General features: G+C 50.6%; 7 protein-coding genes across 7 annotated transcripts; 5 read left to right on the top strand and 2 right to left on the bottom strand.

The window, feature by feature from the left end:
- Nucleotides 1-66: 66 nt before the first annotated feature.
- MRS44_003626 (uncharacterized protein) lies at nt 67-2354 on the top strand (the record flags this gene model as incomplete). The annotated part of the gene is made up of 9 exons (XM_046283006.2): nt 67-319; nt 369-436; nt 500-671; nt 725-1083; nt 1136-1229; nt 1294-1530; nt 1617-1691; nt 1746-1998; nt 2051-2354. 9 exons carry the CDS (start codon nt 67-69, stop codon nt 2352-2354), a joined length of 1815 nt encoding a protein of 604 aa, XP_046137746.2.
- Nucleotides 2355-2489: 135 nt separating this feature from the next.
- MRS44_003625 (uncharacterized protein) lies at nt 2490-3395 on the bottom strand (the record flags this gene model as incomplete). Its single annotated transcript, XM_046279368.2, has 3 exons — nt 2490-2698; nt 2745-3098; nt 3146-3395. 3 exons carry the CDS (start codon nt 3393-3395, stop codon nt 2490-2492), a joined length of 813 nt encoding a protein of 270 aa, XP_046137745.2.
- Nucleotides 3396-4546: 1151 nt separating this feature from the next.
- MRS44_003624 (uncharacterized protein) lies at nt 4547-5393 on the top strand (the record flags this gene model as incomplete). Its single annotated transcript, XM_046283005.2, has 3 exons — nt 4547-4636; nt 4690-4758; nt 4809-5393. The coding sequence occupies 3 exons, from the start codon at nt 4547-4549 to the stop codon at nt 5391-5393; spliced, it is 744 nt and encodes a 247-aa protein (XP_046137744.2).
- A 2718-nt stretch (nt 5394-8111) lies between these two features.
- Nucleotides 8112-9659, top strand: MRS44_003623 (uncharacterized protein; the record flags this gene model as incomplete). Its single annotated transcript, XM_065623265.1, has 2 exons — nt 8112-8570; nt 8625-9659. The coding sequence occupies 2 exons, from the start codon at nt 8112-8114 to the stop codon at nt 9657-9659; spliced, it is 1494 nt and encodes a 497-aa protein (XP_065479337.1).
- Nucleotides 9660-9856: 197 nt separating this feature from the next.
- Nucleotides 9857-10715, bottom strand: MRS44_003622 (uncharacterized protein; the record flags this gene model as incomplete). The annotated part of the gene is made up of 2 exons (XM_065623264.1): nt 9857-10518; nt 10568-10715. The coding sequence occupies 2 exons, from the start codon at nt 10713-10715 to the stop codon at nt 9857-9859; spliced, it is 810 nt and encodes a 269-aa protein (XP_065479336.1).
- A 1656-nt stretch (nt 10716-12371) lies between these two features.
- MRS44_003621 (uncharacterized protein) lies at nt 12372-14770 on the top strand (the record flags this gene model as incomplete). The annotated part of the gene is made up of 3 exons (XM_046275423.2): nt 12372-12679; nt 12739-13672; nt 14501-14770. The coding sequence occupies 3 exons, from the start codon at nt 12372-12374 to the stop codon at nt 14768-14770; spliced, it is 1512 nt and encodes a 503-aa protein (XP_046137742.2).
- Nucleotides 14771-15138: 368 nt separating this feature from the next.
- MRS44_003620 (uncharacterized protein) lies at nt 15139-18575 on the top strand (the record flags this gene model as incomplete). The annotated part of the gene is made up of 2 exons (XM_065623263.1): nt 15139-15628; nt 15688-18575. The coding sequence occupies 2 exons, from the start codon at nt 15139-15141 to the stop codon at nt 18573-18575; spliced, it is 3378 nt and encodes a 1125-aa protein (XP_065479335.1).
- Between the last annotated feature and the right edge of the window lie 278 nt (nt 18576-18853).

Raw genomic sequence — 18853 nt, 5'->3', positions numbered from 1 at the left:
AACTACGGGCTTGGCTCTCTTTACTTCTTTGAACATCCCTGCTGTTTCTTGTTTTGTTTCTACGTCATGGCCTGGCGAAGACCATTCAGTGGCGGAGAAGCCGAGGCTGCCACTGTGCTAGAGGGCCAGAGGGAGGAAATTGCTGATGGCAGCACTCATTACATTGCTGAGAAGGGAGGCAACAATGCCCAGGCTACCTATCAGGATGCCAGCGGTGCTCCTGTTGAGAACAATTCCCCTCTGGGTTACTCGGTCGGTCCTGTTACGATCACCTTGCTCAACATTACCATGATGATTGGCGCTGGTATCTACTCGACACGTATGTTTTTGATGTCTGACTGGAGTGGAATTAAACTGACTTTGCGAAGCATCTTCCATTCTGTCTGGTACCGGCTCTGTTGGTGTCAGTTTTGTCTACTGGACTCTCGGTTATCTGGTATGTTTCCCTGCTTCTAAGATATAGTCTGCCAAGACCGGAGACTAACCTAGTCCCAATTAGCTGTGCATGGCCTCTGGAGCTGTCTACCTCGAGTTTACTGCCTACTTCCCCAGTCGATCCGGCTCCGAAGTCGTCTTCCTCGAACAAGCCTACCCTCGTCCCATGTGGCTCTTCCCTACAACTTTTGCCGTGCAGAGCGTCATCCTCTCGTTTGGAAGTGCAAACGCGACCGGTAAGTCAGGCCTCACTCCCACATCACAGACGCAAACTAATACGTCGTGACAGTCATGGCCAACTATCTCTGGGCTATTTCAGGACATGAAGGCACCAACTGGCAGATCAAGGGCACGGCTCTAGCTTGCTACACTCTTGCCACTCTGACCCTCGTGTTCAACACCAAATACGCCTACTGGTTCTCCAACGCCGTCGGAATCGTCAAAGTCTGCACTATTTTGTTCGTCATCATCACCGGATTCGTCGTCCTCGGCGGCGGCACTCGAGTTGAGAACCCCACCGCCAACTTCAAGGATGCGTGGTCTGGCAGCTCCAATGCATCAGCTTATGGCATGACCATTGCCCTGTACCGTATCATCTTCTCTTATGGAGGTTATAACAACGCCTTTAACGTCGCCAACGAGGTCAAGGTAAGAACCCGAAGTTGTGGTGATGGGACTCGGCTGACTCAGGTCTTGACAGAACCCTGTGCGATCGCTCAAGATCTATGCCACCGCCGCCTTGACTACTGTCTATATCCTATACATGTTTGCAAATGTTGCATTCTTTGCTGCTGGTAAGTACACAATCACCGCCCAATCGTTGGTCTTGAACAGTTAAGTTGACCACCTTCGTGACAGTCCCTAAGGAAGACCTCGAGAACTCTGGCCTCACAGCCGCAAGCCTCTTCTTCAAAGCCGTTTTCGGAGATAGCGGAGCTGTCCGTGGCCTCAACTTCCTCATCGCACTTTCCTCATTCGGTAATATGATCGCCGTCATCATCGGCCTATCCCGAAGAATCCGAGAGTCTGGCCGACAGGGCGTCTTGCCTTTTACTAGGTTTTGGGTCTCTACGAGGCCCTTTGGTACCCCTTTAGGTCCGTTGTCCCTGTGAACTTGGTGATGTTTCCAAAAGAAGCCATCAGCCAGAACAACAAAGAACACAGTTATTGACACATATTAGGCCCTTACCTCGTCATCTGGTCGCTTACAGCTCTGATGCTTCTTGCTATTCCCGCTGGAGATGCCTTCACTTTTGGTGAGTGACCATTACCACCTGACCAAGATACTTCACCTCCTGACACCCAAACAGTCAACGATCTTGGCACTTTTCCTTCAGCTGCCTTCAACCTAGCCATGGCTGTCGGTCTCTACCTTGTCCGCTGGCGCCGAAGCAAGGCCAACCTGCCCGAGCCTGAGTTCAAGGCGTGGCACATTGTCATCATCTTTAACATTCTTATCCAGCTCTACCTTCTCATCATGCCCTGGTACCCTCCCGAGGGCGGACAGTATGCCGGAGACGTCAGCTTCTGGTATGCTACATATGCCGTCGTTGGTCTTGCAATGTAAGCAACCCCTCATCTATCCCTGGGTGACGCACTGGCTGACACACTGTAGTCTCCTTATCTGCGGTGGATACTACTGGCTCTGGGCCTTCCTTCTTCCCAAGTGGAAGGGCTACCACCTTCGACAGGAACTCGTCAGTTTCGAGGACGGCGCTCAGAGCAACCAGCTCCGAAAGGTTCCCAACGACGAGCTTGCAGAGTGGGATGCCACCCACGATGCTGCCGGACGTCGCATCGAGCCTTCTGCTACCTCTACTGGGATCCAGATTCAAGAAAAGGGTGTTCGAACTTCTTCTGATGATAGCAACTCGGATTCAGCCAAGAGGGTCAATACTCTTCGGGAGACACAGTTCTAGATGCTCAGGGTGGCTACTGGACCAGACTATCATTCAAATTTGCAGACTGAGGTTTTATCATAGAACTATCGAGATTGGTTTGATCTTATCATGTCGTTGATGGCTGTGCAGGCTCCTCACGGGATGTTTTCCTCGTTACATGACCATCGTAATATCATCATCCTCATTCCCAAACGCCACAGCATTCTCAAAAGCCCAGTCTCGAATAGCATCAAAGTTCCGGCAGGTATGCAGCGTGCTAAAGTCGGGCCAATGGCTCTCAAACCCTTTGTAGTGCTTGAAGGTGAATACACCAGTATCACTTTGACACATCAGGCTTGTCCTCAACACTTCGATGCAATGGTCTGTACCAAGTTAGTACAAGTAAAAGATTTGTGTCCATCAACTCACCGAGATGCCCTCTCAGGTCCTTAGGCTCCACATCGATATCTCCGCCCTTGTCGGAGTAATACTCCTTGAAGCTATGCTGCCTCAACAAGTTCAAGCAGTGGAGCTGGTGAAAGACCTGTACGCCAACACGATAGCCAACTTGGCCCGTTTTGGGGCTCTTGATCGTGAGAGACGCGGGATCAAGTCCCAGTCGATCAAGCTCTTCCCGGGTGATCATTTGGTCTCCAACATCATATGTGACGTGATTCCATGCCTTGTCGACCTCTGGGCCATACCCGACAAATTCGGTTCTCTCGAGGGTTGGAGTTATGTTGTATCGTACCGTCCGGTAGTTGGCTACTACGTCTGCGGGAGCTGCGTTGCCTTAGAGAAAGCTCGGAGTGGGAGTAAAGGAGACTTACAATAGGGAGAAGCTGCTTGGGAGCAGCCAACGCTCAAGGGTTGTCGGATGTGAAGTATCAAAGACAGAACAAAGAATGCCAGTGAGAAAGACAACAGCAATCCATGACACACCCAGACAATGTATGGGTGTGTCGAATACCGTTTCAGAGGAGGAACGACCTGTGCGTACTTTGGCAAAGGAGACAGGAGAGATTTCTCCTCAAACTGCTGCTCTTCGTCCGAAGGAACAGGGCCATATTTCGAGTCCATGGTGAGTTCAAGAATTAGGTAGTTGGAGAGAAAGGAATGAAAAAAGTAGGTGCAGCCAGCTGACACCCCGAAAACACGAAAAGAATGGCGAATCTATCGACGAAGAAGGAAATGCCCAACGACACATGCCACGAAATGGAAGAGAGGCTATCTATACTAACATGCAGTTCAAGTCGTGGTGCCACATCAACGTCATGATCTTTCACCACTGCAAGTTGCTTCGGGGCCAACCGCCGACGCTTGAGACGCTAATCAGGCGGCCAAGGACCGAAAACGCCAAGCTTTTCCGAGAAAAGGGACAGGGCGAGACGCCAAAAGAGTCGCGTAGGTAGCAAACGCGACCTCAAACACAATGTCGAAACTCGCTTGGCGAAACCAAACAGAGTCGCCTATCAGCGCGAGCAGGTCCCATCAGGATAAAACACTTGGGAAAGAAAACTCCGACTCTGACCAATAGGACACTCGTTGTTGGGGTGGTCATCTGTAACAGGGGTTGGTTGCAAAAGAGAACCTGAAGCACCTAGTGTCTTATCTTGGCTAGGGGTACACCGAAACCTGACTAAGACCCTGTGGCTAGCAGAAACCTGGGGAAAAGGGGATATATCCGCGAATCACGTTGTTTCTGAAAGTTCTTCCTGGTAGTTGATCTTTTACGCGCTCAAGATGCAGATCGGGACCCGTCATCTGTCATCTCAGTCTCATGGTTGGATACGGACGAACCATGACTTCGGAAATACCCAGAAACCGCCTAGTATAGGAGCATCAAGTTTGGCGAGCGTGTCAACCGTTTCTATTCCTGTGCAAGTCGGATATTCGGCCCTCAGAGGGGACGGTAATTCGGCATCACTAGACTCGCATCGCGGCATTCAGGGCGTCAACTACACTTCAGAGATCGGTGTGGGAGGTGCTATTTTGAGGTTCTGTCTAAACTGCTAAGAGATGAAGGCGAGGAGGTGAATGGTATAAGAAGCTCAAATCTTCTGTTGAAATGTGGTTTAATCATTCACTCTTCATCCACAACATTCTCTACATCTTCGCCCGGCGCGCCTTTTCAGCTTTTCTTACATTGATTCAATTCTCAAGGGCTAGTCCCATCTTTGATTATCCAGAATATTTTCGACTGCCGGCCAGTTTTTCTACCCTAATTCAATATGTACTTCTCCAACGTCGTCATCGGTCTCCTCACAGCCCAGGCCTTGTCCAAGGGTGCCCAGCCAGGAGCTGCCATGGGCAAATACACGGTATGGTTTTTCTCTACAAGTCGCCAGTCCCATTCTTCTAACTACCTCTCCAGGCCTTGATGGCTGCTGCAGCCCTGCCCGTGAGTGGTCTACCACTCTTTGGCAGTCTCGAAGTTCGACAGGTGAGATTAAACATTGTGATCCTGGTTTTCACTATGCTAATAACATGAAGCCTCATCATCAGGGAAACCAAGGCAACCAAGGTAATCAAGGCAACCAGGGCAACCAAGGTGGCCAGAACGCCAACGCCAACGCCAATGCCGATGCGGTTGCTGGATGCAACAGCAAGAGAGACGAAGACCTTGTCCGTCGACATCACCAGGGAAACCAAGGCAATGCAAACGGCGCCAACGGCCAAGCTGCTGCTGGCGCTGCAAATGCTAATGCCTGTGGCAACGACAATGCAGCTGATAACGCCAATGGCAACTCGGGTGGTAATGCCGGTGGCAATGCCAACGGGAACGCTGCTGCGGGTGCTGGCAATGCCGCGGCCGGAGGCAACAATGGTAACGCCGCTGGCAATGCTAATGGCAATGCTAATGGCAATGCTAACGGCAATGCTAACGGCAACGCCAACGGCAACGCTAATGGTAACGCTAATGGCAATGCTGCTGCTGATACCACTGGAAACACCGCTGGTGGTAATGCTGGTAACGCTGGTAACGCTGGCAATGCCTGTAACAACAAGAGAGGCATCATGGGGCTTTTTGCTAGACACCATCAAGGAGGCCAGGCCAACGCTGCTGGCTGTAACTGAAGTGCTGATGCCTTCCTGGACGAGCCTCGGGGCTTTTGACTAGAGGCAAGAGATACGCAGTCAAGGGCTAGTCAATTCAAATCTTGACAGGTAATCTTTGTATGGGATATCGTCATAAAAGCATGCATGAATAGGAAATACTTGTATCTAAAAACTAGGCTAAGATGAGACAACAATAAGAAGAGTCTACCTTGGGCGCCAATAGGACACTGCGACAGAATCCCTGTAATACTCACACTTTCTCTTTTTACCTCTTCTGCCTTCTTAATGGGACTCACCAAAGCGTTGCAGGTGTTGAGCAACATAAATGCCCCAAATTGCCTCTGCATTAGCAGAAGGTATCTTCTACTTTTGCCGTATGGCATAGTGGTCATTGTGTTCCCCAGTATCTACTAGGCCATAGTTGTTCAGTACCAAGACCTTCCTGTAGGTCATTGGTCCTGAGCTTGATGCCTGAGGAATCGAGTAGGGGCCAATCTCGGCTGACGATGCCACTGTTCTCCACATCGCAAGTCAACCATGAGAGACCGAATTATTGAAGATCGAATCGCCAGGAAGCGTAAAGACTTCATCCGCTACATCACTAACGAAAAAAGCAATTCTATTTACGCCCTTGCCTCGTCGTATCATGATAGCACACCATGCACCGTCGTAGCCATTTCGCATAGATCATTCAACGTCTACGTATCAGTTCAGTTCGACACGCCGCCAACCTCGAATTCAGCGGTCCGCTAGGTCATCCGTATCCCTTTCCCCGGCCGCGTTCCCTGGATCGACGAGAAGATTAACTCCGAGGTTACTACCATAATGTGAGTGGCCGTCTGTCAAGCACCAAGGTGAAAATTCATCATATTAGGTATATCACCGAGAAAACCACCATTCCAGTCCAAAGATTCATACATAGTCCTACAGCGCCTCAAGTCCGATCGGCCACGCATTCATTATCATGGAACACATCCAAGGCACATCATTGAACGCCATGCTCTTCCGCAGAATCAGCAAATAGGACTACACCATTAGAGCAAAGCGAAGCAAGGATCTAAAACGTGTCCACGACCAGCTAGCAGATCTCTACATTCAACTTCGCAGTCTTAAGTTCCCTGAAAGCAGTGCTCTTGGGATGCCCACACCAGACTCACCAGACATCACTATCCGCCACAGACCAATGCCTATAGAGTTAGTTCTCCAAGAAAAAGAAAACCTTAACCCTTCTATCATTTTCCCAGAGAACAAGACATTTACGGAATCTAGGGAGTACATTCACGCTCTAGTGAAGTTAAGCCGCAATCAATTAATCCGGACCCAAGATCCCGACTTCGGCTCAGAGGACTCTGGCTACGAGGTTATATTTGCTCACGAGGAGTTTTACAAGCATATGCTCACCACATTTTTTGCGAGAACAAGACGCAAGGGGCCATTTATTTTAATGCATAGGGATATAGCATTACAAGGTAATAACATCCTTTAGGACAATGAGTTAAATCTCGTCGCCGTCCTGGACTAGGAATTTTGCTACATAGTCCCGACCTCATATTTCATTGCACTAGCATAGATCAACGGCTTCTCGCCCGATACGATTCAAGCAATCAGCCAAATGGGGATATTCTATGATTATGAGATGTTATCCCTCAAGAGATCCATCGCCGAGAGAACACAGCAGCAATAGCCAGAGCCACCTTAGACCGGGAATGGCAACAACGTATTAGCGAGCCTTCTAACCCTCACGTCTCGGTAGTTCTCGCGCTTCTTTACCCCGAAGTAATCGACAGCGTCTTTTAGGAATTTTTCATGCACAAATTCTACAGCCCATATTACTTACCCCCAAAGCCCACCAAAGAGATAGCTAATGAGAAGCTCGCGGCCTTCCAAACGCGAGAGGACATAAAGAAGTTTATCGCAAGGAGGGTCGCTAATAAGAAAAGCTATTCTAAGAGGTATAAGGAGTACGTTCGCGAAAATAGGGAGCCCCATGGTTGCCGGTGCGTGAGCTATGAAGAACAGAAAAGCGATTTCGAGAACCTACAGCAACTCCCAATGCTCTTACACCCTCTAGACGTTCCGATAGAGTACGCGAGCACTGGGTCTGAACCTATCAAAATAGAGCGGATAGATAAAACCAAGCCCGCTCCTCCCGCTCCTCCAGAATGGATCCGAAGGCTAGAGCTCATACGTAGCAAGAAGAGTAGTTGAACATTAGCGCTAGTGTATTTACAAGGTGGAAGGATATCTACTGTTGAGAGGCGCGAGCATTTCCTACGGTGCCTCATGTATAGTAAATAACATTAAATATCCTTAGGCCTTGTAACAAGGGGGTTATTAGTGAAAGCATCGAGTGAACCAAATATTTAATCCATTTTGAGATTCCATGAAGCGAGCCAACCCTCTCTCCACGCTATATTTGCAGTACACGGGCGCTGTAGTGACAGCTATTTCGGTCATTTAGCTGCCACAAACTTGATGCTCACCTAAACCTTCTCGATATTCATAGTTCGGACTTTGGCAAGTGTCTGAGAGCTTAGCCTCAGACTGCAAAGTTTGCGTGCTGCATCTGTTGAGACTCGGTAACTCGGGCTGCAAAAAGCCAATTTTGACGTTGGCTATCCAAATGAAACATAAGGAGAGACTGCCTTCCAGATTTCCTTCTCGCATCCATCTCCCCTCGTCAAAGCCTCAAGCGAAATATCTATCAAGTCGGCCTCAACATCCTAGTATCTCAGGATGAATAACATATTCCATCGCTTCTTTTATTTCCCTTGGGATATTCGGGAGCAGATATGGAAATTCGCGCTTCGACCATCTCTCCCTGGCGTCCACACCTTCAAACTCTACAAACCCAACTCAGGCAACGGTACAGACGAGAATATTGATATCATTGCCTGTCACACACGCCAGGGTTCCCTACGTCTCGCCGCCCCTGATCGCAAGCAAAAGTCCCCTACCGGGAACCACAATACGGACATCACCCAGAACCAGGGTAATCATTCGACGTACCTCGTCGATGGGGGGCTATGGACTGCCTGCAATGAGTCAAGGCATGTTATACAACGCCATTTCGGCTTTCCCAAGTGGCGATCCTTGCACGACAAAGACCCCGAGAGATTCCGACACAAGGCAATACGGAAACTAGATATGCCAACAATAGGATATTTTGCGGGTGAAGACTTTATATTAGGGCTAGTACGGGTATAAGCTCCTTATTTACTATTACCACTTAGTAAGCCTCTCAACCAGTCAGCCAGCCCTGCTGCGGATGTTGTCACTGCCGCCCCCGAAACACAAGGCGCAGAGCTGTTGTTGGCTACACCATCCGTCGACGAGACAGTCGCAGGGTCCGACTGTGTCGCCAAACACCTACTCGACCTCCGCATGATGCACCACTATTGTATCTTCACGGCCGAGAGCCTTGCCGCCGAATTCACCCAGGATATCGCCTCGATATTGAAGGTCGAACTGCCGCGCCTTGCTTACAAACACGAGTTTTTGATGGACACCATCCTTCTCATGGCCATGGTTCATCTCGGCTGCACGGAGCCAGAGCTTCTCCAGACCCTTCCCGTCTATCTTTATCGAGACCAAGCGTTACGCACCCTGCGCCAAGCTATTGGCAACATGACCGACTCAAACACCGCGGCCGTGAAGGGTGCCTCTGTCCTGCTTGCCACCATGTCTTTCGCCACAGACCGCGTATCTCAACAATCTGGTTTGTGGCTGGCCAACTGGCTAACGCTTGCCCACGGACGGCGGAACATTCACCTACAGCCAACTATCTCGGAGGGCCAGGCAAAGAAGCTATCTGGCGCCAGCTTATACGGGTCCTTCCATGATGTACCAGAATCAGACCGCATTGCCAGCGGCATCCTCCGCGCGATTCAGAGGGATCGAAGCATACATGACGGCATGTGTTTTGACACCCTCCACAGAGCCGGAACAGAAGTGAGCCGACTGATTTCGGCGTTGGAATCTCCCCGCGATCACTTATGGCTCACAAAGCAGATCAAAGCATGGGCCTTTGATGTGATAGAGCCCGGGTTTCTGGAACTGGTTCGACAAGAGAGGCCGTGTGCGTTGGTGATCCTCATGCACTACCTAGCCCTGTTCGGCTTGCTGCCTCGCAGCTGGGTCTATGATGGGCTTGTTAGCCACGACATGGAAATCATGGTCGACAAGTTGGGTCCGGAATGGGAAGACTGCATAGTCTTGCCAAAGATGGCGTTGCATGTTGAAGGTCGTGAGGCGTTGACCGAGCTGCTGTTGAGCTGTTTATGATGCTTACGGCCTAGTATTAATGATTAATGAATCAGCAAATCTATGGAAACAAAGGGAAAAACAAAAGAAAAAGTCTCAGGCCCTTCCCCTCCCAGCGCATCTCTTGTGGTCCAATATTCTAAAAAAAAAAAAAGTCTATCATGAGCGTATGCAATCTCGTGCCCAGCATCTTTCCCCTTTTCGTTGCCAATTGCCTCTCACAGCTCCTCTCCTTCCAGCGAATTCATGTCCTTGCGGGCCCGGATGTACTCGGACGGGTGAAGATAAATCAGAGCCGCCATAACACCAAACATCAAGAGAGAGTCGCAGATGTAGATGTAAGCTTCGCTGGTCATCATGGGCGAATCGTGGTCTCCTGTGAACTCGATGAAGCGGAACACGGACCGGATGAATATCAGGGCGCTGGTCAAAAACAGGACATACATCACTCCTCTCCATCCACCTTTACTGCTGCACGCATCCAGTCTGTAGGTTGTCGGTGTTGGGTTCCTGTCCAATCGTCGATAGAATAGGGCGGCGGAAAACACAAATACGCCGAAGAAGATGAGCTGGATGGCCAAGCCGACCAGGATGATGGCCTTGGCCAAGCTAAAGTTGCTCGACATCATACTCGAACCGGCAATCTGGATAATAAAGGACAAGATGTCTCCGCCGACAAAAATCTTGGTCAACCAAGTTGGCCGCATCGGTAAGTAGGCCTCTGCGCGGACGAGGACGACCAGTCGGCCTAGGACCATGTAGATGGACGCTGCCAAGAGAGCGGGTGCGACAAGGATGGTAAGAGTCTGGACAATGAAGAACGCGAGGTTTTCGAGGTCTTTGGTGCCTAGATAACGTGTTGCATAGCCGGCAATCTCGACTGTTGAAGTGGTTAGTGGGAGAAGAGAATGCAGGGAGGAGGGACATACGGGCACCACCAATGACAAGGGGAATAAAATACCAAGTTCTGCGAGTAAATAGGAGAACCGCATGCCAAAGGGTAGCAAAGGTGAAGAGAATTAGAAAAATAATGGCAGCCGCGGGGCTAGGGTCGTAACTCCAGAGGTTGATGGCCATGGTGAAGAGGTTGAGAGAGGGTTGAGTTGCCAAGGAAGGGTGAGGGGTAAAAGGCCAAGGAAAGATAGACGAGAATAAGGAAAAATGAATTTAATGGAACTCTCTCCCTTAAGTATGTAACATTGAGGGGGTTATAATGTGGATGCTAGAGGTTGCTGCTGGATCAACTCGCACCTCGCACTCCGCTTATCGCACTTCGCATCTCGCATTTCGCATAGGTGGATCCCGGAATCGCTCATACCATTGGCTTAGCTTAGATGGACGGTGATCAACGAAACACCAACCCTGTATCATCGATGGCTATTGATAGGGGGATTTCGGTTGTGCAGATCCGAGAAATAAAAAAGGAAAATAAGAGCTGTCTCTCAGAAAGATGCCACCCTGGAAACACTGGAGAGACTGAAATCGATTGGGTCTAAATTTTGAGTTTACTCTTAAGAAGAACACCCACCAAACCACCATCAACACCACTTTAAAGACTTAATCAACGCTCGTATAATAGTGAACTTAGCACTAATCTCAATGCTTTAGCCATCACCACCCTCCACAAGACACCCAAGTCCAACTCCGTCACCAACCATAGCAGCAGCCAGCGAGCCAGGTCCGGCATATACCAAGCGCCACGCTATCCGCTCACAAGGCAAGCAACATAAGGGCAAAGACGATAAAGGGACTTCTATAAGAACAAAGCGCGATAATCAGAATAGAAGGCTAAGAAAAGAAAAGCCTGCCCCTCAGAAGAGCACCATAACGGGATCATATCCACGCGAGGAAGCAAGACCGCTGCCTATGCCCCCAGATACGGACAGGTTAAGATCTGCCGTCAGTTCAGACTGCTTTTACTGCAACGGCTTTAACTCTAGTATACCTAACTTGCTTTATTTCGCACTAGAACAATCAACGTTTATGGCCCATAGCCTCGATATCATCAGTCACGTCTAATCCGGGATAGTCCTCTTAAATATATATAACGACGCCGCAAGGTTCGTTATTATCAATATAGCCATCCGTAGCGCCTTTGGTTATCCGTACCTAATTAGCCAGCTATTTGCCATATCCGCCGATTATCTTACTATCTTGAATCCAGACCAGGCTCTCGATTACCAACGTTCAGCCCTGGAGCTTTAAACTCGCGCTTTAAGTACGCTTAACCGCGAGGCTCAGGGCATGACACAAGAGATAGCTAAGAAGGATCTAATTCCTCGACTCCTCCATTCTTTCCTCTTAAGCCTCCATATTCTTTACCTTACGTTTACACGGTACCGCAATATATATATCTTTATAAGAAAATTTTAATAAAATTTTACTTAAAGTACTTAAAAGATATCTTATTTTATTAATCTTATTATATAAAATAGTTTATTATATATTATCTTATAATTGACCCTAGTAATATAAAAGGGGGGGGGCCTTATATATATATATATTTTAGGGCTAAAAAGTAATTTTAGATAATTAGCCCTCTCGTTAACCATACCTGCGGCTAAGATCCTAGGTATCTGCAGCCTCGTCTACTAATATGCACCGTAATCCCCGCACCATCTCATCTCTGTTTCTTCCAAACTCAATCTCCATTTTTGTCTTCGGAGGTGGCCCAAACCCGTCATAATATAAAGTCCCCTAAGCCTCCCGCATCTCATGCGGCACTAGTCGTCCATGACTCAACCTGTGTCGGACACAGGGCAACAGTACGATGATGCGCCGGAAGTTGTGCCGGGTTCAGGTCCAGAGGTTGCCTATGATCGGGCGGGCATGTACTTGATTCAGCCCGACCGGGAGAATTATCCTGAGCTACATGCTCCATCAGCAGAGTCGAAATCCGGGGCGCACATCGCAGAGCAGAAAATACCCAGTGGCGGGCGCTGGTGGAAACGGAGGAGGGTATGGATCATCATAGCCGGAATCCTACTCGCAGTTATTGCTCTTGTCGTCGGGCTTGTCGTGGGCTTGAAGAGCGCATCACAGTAAGTCTTGAACTAATTCCTTCACCATTGAATCGTACATAGTGACCAACCGATTACAGCAATACCCCAGAAGCTGATGATGCCGACGTTGATCCAGCCTCGCTATGCAATGGCGCCGTCTGCCCCCAAGTCGTCGCCGCAGCAGCCTTCAGAGAGGAGCTACACATTTTCATACGCTCCTCTAACGGCAATATACAGCACCGTTCAGGTAACGGCTCCTCCTTCGATTACAGCTCCTGGGAAGACTTGTTCAAGACCGGCACGCTGACCCAGCCTGCCGCCATGGCCTGGAAGCCGGGCGGCAAGGACCGCCTCGACGTCTTTGCGCTCAGCTCCCAAGATCGCACGATTTCCGGCCTTCACTTCCAAGATGGCAACTGGTCTGGCTGGGAGGAGATTGCCTCCGGTGCGGACAGTCAGCCTGTCCTATGCAAGGTAGCCGACAACCGCATTGACATGTGGACGACGGATTTGGAGAGTCACAACATCACCCAGAACGAATGGATCATCGAGAAGAATAGCTTCTGGAGCGCATCGGACGGCAATGGCAAATTCAGGACCAGTGACACCGGCCCAGCAAGGTCCGCCCCGGGTATCGTCTGCCGCGATTACAACATCACCCAGGACATTGCTTGGTACAACCGCGACAGCGGCTCCCTCCGGTATCGCTTTTACACAGACGACGACGGATGGTCCAAGTCGAGGGACATTGGTGGTCATTTCATCGGCGACCCGGCGTTGGTATCCTTTGTCAACTACCCACAGCGGCTAGATTTCTTTGGTGTGGGGGAGGACCATCAAGTGTATCACTTCAGTCGCACGGGCGACGAGGACTCGGAGCTGGAAGCGCTGGGCGGCGATGTGACGAGTACGCCCGCGGTGGTGTCACCGTCCAAGGGTGTGATGGATGCCGTGGCCCTCGGCAGGGATGGGCGGATCAAACACATGCATTATAATGGGAGCGCGTGGGCGGATGAGTGGGAGGATCTTGGCGTGAGTGCGTCCGCTGCGCCACAAGTAGTGACTTTTAACGGGTGGGTGGTTTTAATTGCGCTGGGAAAGAATGAAGTACGTTATGCATCGTGGGAGTCTGGGGTTGAGAGTTCCTGGGCGGACTTGGTCAAGTTCAAGCCTCTACCAGGTGTTACTCCATCGCTGGATTTTTTTCAAGAGGAATTATAACGGATTATAAGTGTTGTATGAAGTTTGTGTGTCGTAATTAAGGCCTCTAATATCTACTCAGTAACGTACAGTTAGGTACCTATAATATAAGCGTGTAGATTGGGGAGCTCAATCCCAGGTGCCCAGGGGGGCTATGAGTCTTGGGTATGATTGAGCAGTGCGGCTGAGAGGCTACGGACTGACGTGGGCGAATCATCTCCAGAACAGGGCGCTTGGGAATTGAGGGGGTAAGTCGCACTGCAAATATAGCGTTGAGAGAGAGCAAGTTACATTCGTGGCATCTCAAGCTGGCCCACATCATTGAAGCCCTCCCCTAACCCAACTCATCACGGCTGACCTCTCACCCGTAGGCAGCTGCTCGGACGAGCTAGAGACGCCCAAATTTATGAGGTATTCATCTGCTGTTGCAGCGGAGCTATTTCCGCGACCTTGTCGCTAGTGAGGCCGCGCGGAAATGAATGAAGACAAGACTTCCCACTGTTCTTGGTCATAGACCTCATCACCATCCAGGACGCTGAGGCACAGACGGAGCGACAGACCCAAGGGCAGGGCGCCATATCTGGGAAAGCTCATGTGGGCGAGGTGCTGGGCGTACCGGACCCCGAAAGCGTCACCAACATTGGGATGAACCTTGGGTAGTCCATCTCTTCAACAACCCCGGGAGACCGCGTTATCGGTGTGCGGTACCGCAAGCTGAGATTCGAGATGCCCAAGAAGAATAGCGTCGACACGTCTTCGCTAGAGAACAACTCTAATCGGTGGGAGATGTTTACTGGAGGCGACTGGGCACGTGAGAAGAACGTTATGGAGGCTAACTTGGAGGATGAGCTAGCGGGGGATCTCGAATGCGACGGGGATAAAGATGAGATGGATATTCTTGAAGCAGAGGACGCCCAGATGGTACCCTAGAAGATCCTCAGCTTAGTGTGCTCCTCTCGCTAATATAGTGGTTGTTTGGCACGTCGTTGAAGCACTTGGGCCTATGTGAGTATTTAGCTTTATATAGACTGCCGATACCAATTACCAGTTTGCAAGACACACTTGAGAGTCAGCGCCGTAATTAATCACATCAAATTCAGTGGCTTTCGGCATTAAGTTTAACCGCTGTGTGCTTTGACAAGGGCCTCTCAGCCTCATCTTTTGACGCGCATGAGTCCAACATTGGAACACCAAGCAACGCGTTCGGCGCTATGCTACGGATGGCCATGACTGCCTGATTCTACCCGACAACGAGATTCCCCGTTGGTTTGCTTCCCTCTTGGCTTGTTGATTGACCAATGCCCGTCTCACGACCCTCCCGCCGCGACGAATTCGAAGTCGCAATCATTTGCGCGTTACCACTCGAATACGACGCCGTCTCCTACATCTTCGACGAGTTCTGGGACCAGGATGGCGATCGGTATGGACGAGCTCCTAATGACCCGAATACCTATACAACCGGCCGCATCGGCAACTTCAATGTCGTTCTTGCTCTCTTATCACGGATGGGCAAGACCAACGCCGCAAGCACCGCAGCTTCAATAGCCATGAGCTTCAGTGGCTTACGTATGGCCCTTCTTGTCGGAGTCTGTGGCGCGGCGCCTCGCAACAAAGATGAAGAAATCCTGCTAGGGGACGTTGTTATAAGTAGCCGCGTCATCGAGTATGACTTTGGCAGGCAGTATCCGGACAGGTTTGTACGGAAAGATACTCTCGAGGATAGCCATGGCCGGCCAAACAAGGATATCCGCAGCTTGCTGGTAACACTCGAGACTGACCGAGGGCTCAGTCGTCTTGAACAACGTACTATATCTTTCCTCCAAAAGCTCCAGGCTGACGTCTCCAAGACAAAGCATCGGGGCAAGTCTGGTTACCGGGGACATCAGAGGATACGCTGTTCGAGGCAACCGACCGCCATAAGCACCATGGCTTACCGAGCTGTGCTTGCCGCGACTGCTTCAATGACTCCCATCCCGTTTGTGAGAAGGCAATCAACTCGCCATGTGCGGACCTTGGATGCAATAACGGGCCTGTTGTTGCCAGAGAACGACTACGGGCCAAGCAGCAGGCAGAACAGGACAGTGAAGCTACCGCCCAGTATCCCGCCGTGCACATCGGGCTTGTCGCATCGGGGGACAAGGTCATGAAGTCTGCAGCAGAACGGGATAGGCTCTCCAAAGAAGAAGGTGTGATTGCGTTCGACATGGAGGGCGCAGGCGTACGGGACGAGCTCCCGTGTATCATCGTCAAAGGAGTTTGCGACTACGCTGATAGTCACAAGAACAAGAAATGGCAACCGTTTGCCGCTACAACGGCTGCCTCCGCAGCCAAGGCTCTTCTATCGTGCTACATCAAGACCGACAAGCCTGGATCAACCCCAGCTTTCAACGAAAGCGCCGCCCCTGATGCCTTTAAAGACGCCGTCTTCATCGCCGAGCCTACACGAGAGATCATCGACCGCAAGTGCGCTGAGCTTATACTTTCAACACTCTGGTTCAGGATGATTGATGATCGAAGGGATACAATCGCTGCTGCGCATCGTGAAACATTTCGATGGGCTCTAAAGCCTCCGACCCGCGACCAACCCTGGGATGACCTATCTCATTGGCTCCGGGCTGGTGACGGTATCTATTGGATATCGGGCAAGGCGGGAAGCGGCAAGTCAACGCTCATGAAGTACATATCCTCCTCGGCCGTGACAGAAACTCTCCTGTCGGAATGGGCAGGTGATAGCCCATGCGCAATGGCCGACTTCTTCTTCTGGTACCTTGGAACCCTGGAGCAGAAGACACAGGATGGTCTTTCTACAGCGCTCCTGTATCAGATTCTCTCCTATCACCCGAAACTCATTCCCGAAGCCCTGCCGGCCATGTGGAAGGAAGCACATGACGGTCAAGACAAGATAGCGTCTCCATCGCCCGCCGAGATGGATAAAGCGTTCAGGGTCATTTCAAGCTCTCGTGATCTTGGACGACTCTGCTTATTCATTGATGGCCTCGACGAGTATCTCGGAAACTGCCAGGACGGTATATCGTTCATCAAACGTCTCGCCGCCGGTCAGAACGTCAAGGTCATTGTTTCCAGCAGGCCGATTCCGGATTGTGTCGCAGCTTTCGGGGGACTACCACAGCTTGACCTTCCAGACTTGACACGGCCCGACATATATGCATATGTACAAGATGTCATTGGCAAACACCCAGATATGAACAGGCTGTCTGAAGACGACCCTCGCGGATCACAGCAGATCATATCAGACCTCGTTGATAAGTCTTCGGGCGTTTTCCTGTGGGTTATTCTAGCATGCAGGTCGCTCATTTCAGGGTTCGCGCGCAACGATAATACAGCTGAACTCCAGAGCCGAGTGAATGATCTGCCGCCAGAATTGAAGGACATGTTCCAACACATGTTGATCAAGGTCGAACCCCGCTACCGAAGTCAAGCCTCAAGGCTCTTGCGGCTATGCTACGCAGAACAAGAGGCACAGGGGTGGACCGAAGTTGCTGGCAACTATGCTCTTGGCCTCGCGTTGGTTGCCGACTATCATCTCAAGCCACCTATTGAGGTTTTGTCAAAAGAGAACAAGATCACGTTGTGTAGACGTCTCGAAGGCCGACTGAGAAGCCATTGCGGGGGCCTTCTCGAGGTTATCAAACAACGCACCCCTAACATTAGGAGGAAACGACGCACCACTGACATTAGGGGGAAATTCTGCTTCTGTGGTCCCGTACACGACGACTGGATCGACGCAAAGGTGTGGTTTATGCATCGCACCGTGTTCGAGTTCCTCAGAGACGAGAAGGTATGGGAACTCGACTGTCTCAAGGTGGAAGCAGGCAACAAGTTCGATGCAGCCACGGACCTGTCGGTTGGAAGACTGCACCTTGCTATGCAGATCCTACCTGGGCCGTCTCATAGTGGGGATCAGGCTCTCTCATGCCTCCAAGATGGCGTTCGCTGGGGCTCGAAGGCTGACCGAGATGCGCCCCTGAGCAGGGAAAATATATTCTGGAAGATGATGCCGTTCCTCGACTTGCTCCACGCCCGGGGCTTCGCCGAGACAAGTTTCTTCACTCGGCACTGCTCCCTTTCCAAGCTGGCAGGAGCCCACCCCGAACACCGAGTGGGTCGATTCTCGCACGCCACGCTCGCCTTGGCCGCTGATGCTGGCGCAGTAAACTATCTCAAGAAGCACCCGTGTTTGCTCACAGTCGCAGAGGACTGTGAACCCATAGGCGGATTTCAGCCACTCTTCTTCGACACCATTCATCGGGTGTCGCCAATTGGCATAAGCTGGAATAGGCCATCCTCGTCACCGCCATGGCTGCGAGCATGCTCATCGGATGCGGTAGTTAGGCTGTTGCTCTCAGTAGGCTGTGATCCAAACAAATTCGTGTCTAACGGCCGTGGAATAATCATACATTCACCATGGACCCTCTGGTTGGAAAGAAAGCATTTGAATCTCGGTACTACCATCCAAGAAAAGTTGGTAGCACTGACGACTATCGAGTCATTTGTGGCCGCCGGGGCAACGACCAGGCCAGATGTGTGGTTTGATGTGGAGACTTGGATCAAGGAGTCATTCGGGGAGCCGGAGCTGATAGAGAGGAGCCAATCTGTTCTACAGAGTTTCCAGGAACTGAAGACGGGCCTTGTGGTAGGAGCTCGGCGAAAGAGGGCTGATTCAGATGAGTTGGGAGTTCGAGGGCCGGAGACGAAGCGAGTCTGCCCCTGCTAAGTATAGATCATTCACTCGTTGTATTCACCCTGACATCCTGGCTTCTATTGAAACAGCATGTCAACTATTGTGACCGAGGGTCGTGTTTACGCGATACGCACACCAGGGACGGGCTCTTGGCAGTAATTATTAAGTTTGATGAAGGCTACTCAGTGCAAGAAGACGCGATCGTCTGGCTCAGTTAACCCATCAAGGGCCAGGCTTCAACTATAATAAAGAATACATTGGTAAGAAGACGCAATGGACTAATGGCCCCAGAGACCATGTCTCATATAATA

This window comes from Fusarium solani (assembly GCF_023522795.1).
Source record: "Fusarium solani strain SB1 chromosome Unknown bctg00000001, whole genome shotgun sequence".
Taxonomy (NCBI): Eukaryota; Fungi; Ascomycota; class Sordariomycetes; order Hypocreales; family Nectriaceae; genus Fusarium; species Fusarium solani.
This window is presented reverse-complemented; position numbering and strand designations above follow the sequence as displayed.